At 38.6% G+C, this 11,183-nt stretch overlaps 1 protein-coding gene across 3 annotated transcripts in view; it reads left to right on the top strand.

The window, feature by feature from the left end:
- Nucleotides 1-11,183, top strand: part of kcnip1.L (Kv channel interacting protein 1 L homeolog) — a 183,562-nt gene that overhangs the window by 64,425 nt on the left and 107,954 nt on the right. The window contains exon 1 of one of the 3 annotated variants that reach the window (XM_018250983.2): nt 8,644-9,089. The exons of 1 other annotated variant lie outside the window; for it this stretch is intronic. In XM_018250983.2, the coding sequence (XP_018106472.1) occupies nt 9,029-9,089 (61 nt within the window). In that variant the 5' untranslated portion in view covers nt 8,644-9,028. 3 annotated transcript variants of the gene reach the window in all.

Genomic DNA, 11,183 nt, shown 5'->3' with positions numbered 1-11,183 from the left:
CTCTCTCTCTCTCTCTCTCTCTCTCTCTCTCTCTCATCTCAAGGCCAACCTCTGTGACTGTCTTTTAACATGTTTGGGTCAGTACAACTATCATACCATATGATTAGAGGATGCATATTATTCAAAGCTGAGAAAATAACAATATGGGATGAAGCAATTTAGTTTAATTTAATGATATGTGAACTACTTTACTACTGTGTGACTGGTTTATGCCTCGGTGCCTCAAGCATACATTGTATGTATGGTACATCAAATAGCTCTTTGATGTTTATGTTTCTTAAATTATATATATATATATCTCTACAGTATAGCATGCTCAAATATGGATGCCTCCTGACGAGCAGAACCATTCTAATAGAAACATTGTTTCCAGTAAAGGTATGGGACCTGTTATCCAGAATGCTCAGGATCTGAGGTTGTCTGGATAATGGATCTTTCTTTAATTTGGATCTTCATACTTTACTACTAGAAAATCATGTAAACATTTAATAAACCCAATAGGCTTCCAATAAGGATTAATTATATATCCGTCTGGATCAGGTAAAATGTACTACAGGCATGGGATCCCTTAACCCGGAAACCCATTATCCAGAAAGTTTCGAATTACGAAAAGGCTGTCTCCCATAGAATCCATTATAATAAATGAATCCAAATTTTTAAAAATTATATCTTTTTTCGCTGTAGTAATAAAACAGTGCCTTGTACTTGATCCACACCAAGATATAATTAATCCTTATTGGAAGCAAAACCAGCTTATTGGGTTTATTTAATGTTTACATGATTTTCTGATAGACTTCAGGAATGAAGATCCAAATTACGGAAAACCCCAGGTCCCAAGCATTCTGGATAACAGGTCCCATACCTGTACTTTATTATTATAGAGAAAAAGGAAATTATTTTAAAAATGTAGATTATTTGGCTAAAATGTACTGTAGTCTAGGGGAGAAACCCTTTCCATAATTTGAATCTTTCTGGATAATGGGTTTCCAGATAACAGATCCCATACCTGTAAATGTTTTTAGTGTTTATTCTGACAAATACCGAATCAGTTTTCTGCAAAAATTGAGGCTCAGGTCCCTGATCTAAGGAACACTTCTTAATGTTTTGTACATATGTGTCTCATGTGTCATGTACAAAAGCAACAACATTGCAAATGATACTGTATAATGATACAATTTGATAACCAGTCAAATATTAAGTCCAAATACAGAATACCTGGCAAGTTTTGACAAATGATGGAACCTGAGACAAACCCTCATTTGCATATTCCAATTGCGATCATAATTACCAATAAATTGCGCTAAAGGAAATCTGGTTCACCGGAGGACTAAGAATCTGGCTGAAAAAATGAGGATTTGTTAAGATTTGGTTGAATACCTACCAAATCCTAGAATTGGTGCATCTCATTGGTGGACCTTTTTTGTATCTTTCCCACTCGGTTCCCTAATGTACATGTGCAAATTAGGGGTTGGATTCAGTTCGGTATTCAGCCGAATCTTTTCACTTTCTTTTCGGCCAAATCCTAAAATAGCGGATTCGGTGCATCCCTACTATTTACTATACTTATATTGTAATGCAATAAAAATTACTAAAATCCTGCATTTGAAGTCTTTCTGCCATCCTTTAATTACTAAACATTAGTGATGGGCGAATTTTTTCGTCAGGCGAGAATTTGCGGCGAATTTCTGTGCTTCAACACCGGCGAATAAATTTGCTGCAAAAATTCGCCCGCATCAAAGTCTTTTTGATGCCGGCAACGGAAGCGACGCCGGCGATAATTTAGATGCCAAAATAGTTTTTTTTGCGAATTTTTCGCCCCTTTCGTGAATTTCGTGGGAAATTCGTGAAATTCCTGGCGAAGCAAAACTGGACAAATTCAACCATCACTACTAAACATCTATGTTTTCTATTATGGTGTGATGCAAAGAAGAACCAAATCTAGAGGGAACTACAGATGGCGCTTGGTCAACTATAAATGGCCTCTTTTTTTACTCACAGGGGTGTTTTATGGTTGCATTTTTTATTTATGGTGTTTGTAAAGCAAACTGGGGTGTAATAAATACTAAAGTAATAAATAATGAAGTTATATAAATCTATATTATTGTACAAGAAGCAACATAAAAACCTATTTACGGCCTTTACAGGTTAATGGCTAGGTAATTACATCACGCTATTTGATTGATAATTTATGTCTGTTACATTTTAATAAATAATAAAAAATAGTAATGTTAAGGACAAAAGGCACCAACGGGGGTTTGGAATAAATATATGGTATTTAGAATGTGTATGAATTCAAGATAAACAGATGGTAAAGTGAAATTGTGGCTTGGGGTTGTTGAGGGAACCACTGATATTGATTCATAGGGGCATATTTTTTAAAATGTTTGCATATTTATCAAGGCCATTTACTCTGAATATTTTTCATGCAAAATCTATGTTGAATTTCTTGTGGTCTTGAATGGCTGCACTACAATATCCCTGTCAGATTAATGCCCCTAAAGTAATGTTTAAACAAATATACCTTGTGTGATGTCTCCCTACCACTCTACTTAACCTGGAATGATGCAAGGGATCCAGACCTTGCTTTACTCCATGTGCCAAAACCATTTCCTAGGAATTTGCAGTCGGTCACTGTGTAAGATATGTAGTGGAGTAATTTTGTTTGAGTTTGACCCTGGGGTATTTTTCAGTCCATAAAACCCAAACATGGCAAATTGTTCCCTGAGGCAAAATGTGGTGAGGTGAATTGGTGGCAGCAGTTCTCGGCTTAATTAAATTGGATTGACACTTGAAGAGTCTGCCACTTTGTCCTAGTTCTCCCAGGAGACAGGTGCTCTTTTTTTTCCATTCTATGGTTGCCTGCGTTCACTTGACATCTTTGTCCCAGGGGTCTTAAAGCTAAATGGTCACTTTCTAACTGATTAAGTTATAATTTGTATAACTGCAGATGCTGCTGTTTGTGTTGCAATACTGTTAGATCAGCTATTTTGTATGTGTCTGAAATGTAGGCTTGGCCTTACCTGCGTTGTTGGGAAGCAGATACTGTTTTGTCAGTGGGATGTGTCTGGGGCTGAACATATGTATTAGGCCTCATTTAATAACACCTCTGCCACAAGTGTAGGAGCACTAATGGGCACACAATCACACCCACCCATTTCACACTGAAATCACTCCAGGGGCATTGCTGAAATCTGCATCTCTCACTTTTAAAGATCAGAGGTCTGTGGCTATTCTTGAAAGTGCAGGGCAGGGTACAAAATAAATAAAAAGTGGTGTTGTTGCTCTAATTTTTCACATTTCACACCCGCCACTTTATAAATGAGGTATTTTATGTCTTAAAGAATGGTTCTGCCAGCTAGCAGTGAGATGTAGGAGAAGGCAGTGTCGGACTGGGACACCAGGGGCCCACCAAAAACGTTAGATCAGGGGCCCACCAAAGAACCATAGACCAAGGGCCCCCTCTCAGTACTATTATTCATCATCTCCTCACTCAACCTCTATTCTCCTAGTCTCTTTTTTAACATTCTATAAACTATTATTCCATCTATTTAGCCTCTTTGTTCTCATATTCACAGCGACTAAGTTTACTAAACAGAGATGCGCTCAGAAGTCATTGCGATCACTTGCGGTAACTACGGTAACGAACCAGCTTACGTTAGCGGTAATTTTAGCGAGTTGCAAATTTTCTACAAATTACATTTGGGAATATTTATGCTATAAAATAGTCTTGTTTTATGGCGTTTATTATGGCATGATTCATGGCCAGATACTGTATGTATCTTCAAAACTGCTCAACTTTATAGATATTATCAACAACACAGTAAACAGATTTCACCCAATCAATCAGGTATGCATTATATAAATCCACATTTCAATGCATAGTCACAAGACTTACCCCCTGCCAATCAGTACTGGGCCAAGCCGACCGGGCGCCCTAGGCAACCCGGCCGGCCACCGCGCTCCCCTCCGTGCTCCCATCCATGTTCCCCTCCACGATCCCCTCTGCGCTTGCTCGCGCAGACGTGCACGCTCCTGAACACAATGTGTGCACACATGCACAGAACGCCGGAGGGGAGGGTGTTAGAAGAGTGCCGGAGGGGATGGAGGCAGGGGAATGCGACTGAGGGGAGAGTAGAGAGACGGGGTAAAGCACTTGAGGGGAGGGAGGCGGGGAGGAGTGCTGGAGGGGTGGCAGGCGGGGAGAGAAGAGAAGATGGACTAGGGGTAGGCAAAAGTCAGGTACCTGCCCAGCGCCCCCTTTCGTTGCTCCCTAGGCAGGTGCCTCTACCCCTAGTTCCTGCCCTGCTGCCAATAGAATCATAAAAAAAACAAGTTTCATCAATCTATGTGTGCATCATATAAATGTAGTTTAATCTAGGCTCATAAAGCCTTTGGTCCCTCCTAGCCATAATTCGTCTTTCAGTTGAAAAAGCTGCTGTAGCAGCAGGCAAAAGAATAATCCAAAACATTTTCGATTAACCTGTTACTTCTCCTGTCAGGAATGGCAACAGGAACAGAATGATGGGTAAAACAAAATGTTATGTGATATTTCCTGTCCCCTTGAGAATTTTTTGGCAAAAAAATATTTTACCGCCACTATATAGATGGCGGGAAAAATGTTGCGAATATTCCAGGCATTAATGTGTACATAGCGATATTTTCAGCAAATGCGATAACAGGCAAACACTGGTGAAAATTCCCAAATTTATATTTACCGTAGGTTAGTAAACTGGCGAAAAACATATTCAGTGATAAATTTGTCTATAAATTTTGTGCGGATATTTTTACCGCACTTTAGTAAACGGACCACCTAAGTTTGTTACTTGAGTTTTAGGAATGCTAGGGAAACGCCACAACCTGGGAGAAAAATTTTTTTTACAAGAATATAATTTTAAGCAAATTTCCAATATACATTTATATTTTCAATAAATATTTTAAATGATTCTAAAGTTACTTGTAGCTGCAATTGCTATTGGCAATACATAAATAGTGATTGTTTATTCCTTTATGTTGTCTGGGTCTGGCTCTAAAAACAATGAACAAGGAGTCACGTTTTCTCCAGGTCTTTAAACCAGCGGTTATCAGCTAGCAAGTAACATTGTTTCAGGAGTCAGAGCCAGGAGTGCATTGAATATAAACAGCCAGACAGACATTGATTTCAATCTAAATTAAGCCAGGTCGTCTTCTTTCTTTTTGATGCTTCAATTGATGCATTTCTCAACTAAAGCTGCTTCAATCCCTACAGAGCGTGCTCCCCAAGCTGTCACAGAGCAGCTGTTATAATTTGATTTATTTGTTGACGCCTTTCTCTCAGGGTAACTAATCAACTAATGTATAAAATTTAAGAAAATCGGCAACTTAACTTACATGAGAGAGAGAATAAAATGGAAACCAAAAACCTGGCTGCAGCAATGGTTTTATTCATTGATACCCATTGTGTATAGGATTAATTAACTATATGCCATGCAGAGTACCTGAAATGTAAATGTGCATACAAATTTAAGGGGGTTATTTACTAAACTCCGAATTTATCTGGTCGGGCATTTTGGGGCAAAACTCGAATTTTTCTGTTTTTTTTTAAAAACTCTAATTTTTGGGTAATCTGAAAATCCACCATCTCAGACCTGCTGATTTTTTTGTATAAGTAAATGCACAGGTCCCTATCCTGCTGATCAAATCTGATCATTTCAGGCAAAAGATCTGAAAAATGTTGGCTTTTCAGAAAAATGTCTGAAAAAACAAAGCGATTTAACCCTGAAAAAATCATATGATTTTATCGAGTATTTTACCGGAACGGATTAAATCAAGCTGTTTTAATAATAAATAAGGTAAAATAGAGTATGGGAGTTTGATCGTGTTTTTTTTTTAATTTAAATAATGAGATAAATTTGGATTTTAGTAAATAACCCTCTTAGTGTGTTAAAAAATATGAATGTTATTTAATATTAACCCCATATTTAACCAGACATGTTGGAAAGGACATACCTAGGTATGTATGTATTTCCAGTAAAACTAATATTTGCTAAACGTCGAGCGTTTCACTGAATGTCTGAAATCTGAGTTGCATTTTACAGGATCATATCTCAGCAACTAATTCTTGGATACAAAACCATATAAATATGAATTCTGTGGGTCTTAGAACACAATGCCTGTGTTGTAGATCATAACAGTTACACATACTGAACAATGCGAATTTTATATATATGTTTTACATACATATTGCATCAAGTTACTGCAAGATCAACTTAGTGGGGCTCATTTATAAACATTGGGCAAATTTGCTCCTGGGCAATATCCCATACCCATAGCAACCAATCAAATAAACCCCATTTACTCAAATAATGTGGCACACAGAGACCACAAAAAGATTAACAGCGCACACAAATCTATTGTAGTAAATACTGGGGCATTGAATAATATGAGAATTGTGTTATAAGGGGATATACTGGGCTTTGCCTACAATATAATATATAAATGGTCATAGTTAAAACAATGGTATTTCTTCTATTCTCAAAGAGAGAGAGAACAGATGCAAAAACTGATTTGTGGCTAAATAATCTCTGAAATACTTCTGCAACAGTTGGTTCCTTTTAAAAACTGGGGCATGGTGGCTCAACGTTTACTACTGCTGTCTTGCAGAATAGGGGCCCTGAGTTTGAGAGGCGTTTGTATGTTCTCTCTGTGTCTTCTGGGTTCTCTGGTTTCTTCCCATGCTCCCAAAACGTACAGGCAGGTTAATGGATTCCTGATGAATCTGGCTGTAGTGTGTTTTGGGAATGTCATAGGAAACGAAGATTGAACTCCATGGGAAAGGGACTGATGAGAATCAGGAACCATCTCTGTAAAACCTGTATAAATAAAGGGTAATAAAAAATCCGTCTAAGGGTATTAGGACAGAGGTGGCCTAAGACTTATGCCTAGGGATGGGCGCATTTGACCCGTTTAGTTTTGCCAAAAATTCGTTGCCGGCGAAATGTTGTTGAAGCCCATTAAAGTCTATGAGCGTCAAAAAAATCTTTTTTTTTTGGCCACACGCCACCATACAAGTCTATGGGCGTCATTTCCGTGGCAAAACAAGGCGAAAAAAATTCGCCCATCCCTACTTATGCCATGTGCATTGATGTCTCCACTGGGTGGAAAAACTGCTGATTTGACCCGTTACCATGCCGGGTATGTGTGCAGTGACATTTTACACGCAGGGTGCTAGTCTACTAGAAAATCATTTTTGACAAAATCATCCTATAGCACTAACCATCTATTCCTTCAATAAGGAGTTTGTATCATTCTGCATGTAATAAGGGCACATCCATCTACCCTGTATAGATTCTAATCCATACAATGAGGATGAATATATTTTTTTATAAGGAAATGTTGGACAATTTATACTAACAAGCCTATCCTCAGCGTGACTACTATAGTATGGTCCATCATTAATCATTACTCCTTGTTTTTAGCGTGCCCTACTGGCATACTCCAAGGAGATTCCAGCTTCCTGCAGCACTTTCTGCAACTCAACTTCCTTATTTATACAGGGTGTTGCAGGTATATTCCCATTATTCGGAAACCCGTTATCCAAAATTACAGAAAGGCTATCTATCATAGACTCCATTTTAACCAAATAATCTAAATTTTTAAAAATGATTTCCTTTTTCTCTGTAATAATAAAACAGTACCTTGTACTTGATCCCAACTAAGATATCATTAATCCATATTTGAAGCAAAACCAGCCTATTGTTTTTTTTTTTAATGTTTACATGATTTTCTAGTAGACTAAAGGTATGAGGATCCAAATAATGGAAAGATCTATTATCTGGGAAACCCCAGGTCCTGAGCATTATGGATAACATGTCCCATACCTGTACTGCATGATACATTTGCAACTCCCAAATGGGCAATGTAGAGATTTACTTTCATTTTAGAATCCAATAATGTGTGTGTGTCTGGGGGGGGGAGGGTTCTATTGTATATGTTTAAAACTGCTTATATAAGTGATAAATCATAATCCAGCCAGCTATCTGCTGTGAAATGAGCTATCAAGACGGTCTTGCCTGAAACTATAACTTAAAATTCTGATCACAGCTGTTCTCATGTTCAAATGGCCATTACAATTATGCACTTCTGCTCGTGCTTCTTTAGCATCAGAAAAGAGATGTGCCGAAGGCTGCAGCAACAACAATGACAAGAAGTCAGTTTCAATCAGGAGGAACCCTTTGTTTGCCAGAGATACATTGTGTGCCAAAAAAAAAAAAAAAAACTGGTACTCCAATGATGAAATGTATTTTTTTTTTAAAGGCAATATGTTTACATGTCATGTGCATGAGCATGAAAAAAGAAATAAAAGCTGGCTTTGAATTTCGCCGCTATTAAAAATGCATGAGACAAATAAGCTTATATGTTGCCTGACACAATCTAAATGTAAATGAATGTGTGGAAATGTACTGTACATTCTTGTGATTTACACTGTTTCTATTTCCTAAGCAGGTTTCCATTCCGTGGACATTGGTACCCAGTGCAGGTTCCCCTTTTTTATCCCACGGGATGTGCAGTTTATCATTCGCCAGGACCAATGCATTGATGTGGTTCTTTTATTTTCCTCTCTTCCTTTTTTTTTTTTATATAGTCAGCCTGTGGGAGTCATAAATGAACAGCAGAGGGAAAAAAAACCCAATCCTGTGTGTTCATGTGGATGTGCTCCAGGAGATGCTTTGATGCAATCCGCTGCCAGCCCTCATCCAAGGGAATCTACCTAGCATTTAAATTTTGATGGGGAGCCGCTTTGAATAATAACTGTGAAGGTTGTGAGTCAGTATATGTGTGTGTGTTGATTGAGGAAGAGAGAGAGGGGGAGAGAGAGAGAGAGAGAGAGAGGGAGAGAAAGAGAGGGGGAGAGGGTAAAAGAAAATCTCAGTGCATAACGCTGGCTGAAGGCAGAGCTGCAGTCTTCCTTGTGCTTTTTCTCCTGGAGTTGTCAATCCAAACCCTGAATTGCATTCGTGGGAGATTAAACAAAACAAGACAAAAAGTCGACATGGGAGCAGTGATGGGCACGTTCTCCTCCTTGCAGACTAAACAAAGAAGACCCTCAAAAGGTAAGAACATTTCCTTCTTCTCCAAAAAAAATAAAAAGCCTGACATGAATGCCACTGAATCTCTGTGTAACCATGTGCAGTCTCTAGCCAGCCTAGTATTAACCCCCGCAGCTGCTGCCTGCTGCTTCCACTTGCCTGCACAGGTTGCTGCTAAGAAACACGGATATGCAGTAGGTTTTAGAGAAAGGCAGAGGGGATAGGAGCTGTGTTGTGCTGCAATGCTCCCTTCCATGTACAGTATAGGCTTTAATTTGCTACGATGAAAGGGGAGGGCTGGTACATGTTGCACAAAAAAAGCAAAGAACACAATCCAGCAAACCCTTAGCACAACAGCATAACTCTCTAACCATGAGATCTCATAAGCAACACAGCACATGATTACATTGTCTGGCATTCAAAACCAACATGGCATAGGAAACCGATACATATGGTTCTTTGTAAAGTGGATGTCTTTTTTTGTTTTTCCTGGTCGGGGGGAACGGATAAGTCAAACATTGCCACAGCATGAAAATATTAATGGGATTTGAAGGAAAACATATGAGGGTAATGGGTAGTCTAAAGCTTTTGTTCCATAGATTAAGCCCGAGAGGAATTATTTAGCGGCTTTATAGAATCCCAAACCACTGAATTCACAGCCACTTCATTTTCCTCAATCCTCATTATAAAGTGTTAAAATATGTTTTTTTATGTATTTACAACCTGTGCCCCCCCCCCAAAAACCAGCCAATGTACTGCTCTTAATGCGCATTTTTATATAGTCATGATCAAGATGTGCATTTGAAGATTCTTGGTATGATGCTTCTTTCTAGCATCATATTACAAGAAATGTTCCTTTCTGGAAACTGTTGCTTCCGTCACTGTAGTGCCTGTGCTAAAGTCAGTGGCATGAAAGGAATACAATTCTCTCAGGCAAAGATGCCTGTTGCACATCATTCCTTTATGTGGTTCAGTAGAGACACTCTTTATTACGGTGGGTTTGTTTTTTTTTTTTTGCTAAATATATATTTTAAAATATGAATATAGCTACAGCGATGTAAAAAAAAAAAAAAACTCGGAGAATGTAGCAAAACTTAAATCATTTATTAGACAATGAAATATGCCCATTGTGGTTAATACCAAGACTTTTATTATAGGATGATCCTAATTTATTTTTAAAGGACCATGGTCGATGCAGTACAGTGGATTGTGGGAGAACAAGTATAAAGAATCAATGGAACAGTCTTAAACAAACCAAGTTACAGGCCCTGTCCCTTACCCCAATAAACTTAATGGTTGGGTGCAAATGTGATACCTGTATATATAGGCTTGCCAGTGTTGCACAATAGGTAAATGGTACAGCAGCACACACTATACTGAATTGAGTTAGAAGAGATGTGAAGGGCATTTTTTATTATCCTATATTTATATAGCAGTGACATTTATGCAGCACTTTAAAGAGATTGTTCATCACACACATTAGGGACAACTGGTTCTAGAGTCAATTAACCTGCCTCTACCTATAGGAAAACCATGCAGACATAGGGGCAAATTTACTAAAGGGTGAAGTGACTAACAATGGCGAAAATTCACCAGCGTGACGTCATTTCGGACTTTTCAGTTTTTCAGGGTGAAAGGCTGCAAAAGATCGCAATTTTTTTTTAGGGTACCCGGCTTCCCCCCTACATTTCCTAACACATGGCACATAAACTATTCACTGGACACATGTGTAGGGCATTATAACAACGTTATTTTATTTTATTAAGGTTCCCTGGGCTTGTGTAGTGTAATGTATTTGCTGCAACATATACGTCCATTGAAATGTAACTTCTCGCCATATGCAAATTAGCCAATGCTAGCGCAACTGCGCTTTGCTTGCCGAAATTAACGCTATCGAAACTTCACCATCGTTCAGCACCCTGGACGCAACTTTGCATTTTAGTGAATTAGCATTGTCCTGGCGAATTTTCGCCTAGCGAAGTGTGGCGATGTGAGCAAAGCCGTCGCTGGCGAATTTCCACAGGTTAGTGAATTTGCCCCATGAGCCGTGAGCGTTAGAGGAGGTGATGAAGTGGGGTGTCATAGATGGAACCAAAGGGATAGTTTGGAGAGCATAGA

The sequence above is a fragment of the Xenopus laevis genome, chromosome 3L (assembly GCF_017654675.1).
Source record: "Xenopus laevis strain J_2021 chromosome 3L, Xenopus_laevis_v10.1, whole genome shotgun sequence".
NCBI lineage: Eukaryota > Metazoa > Chordata > Amphibia > Anura > Pipidae > Xenopus > Xenopus laevis.
This window is presented reverse-complemented; position numbering and strand designations above follow the sequence as displayed.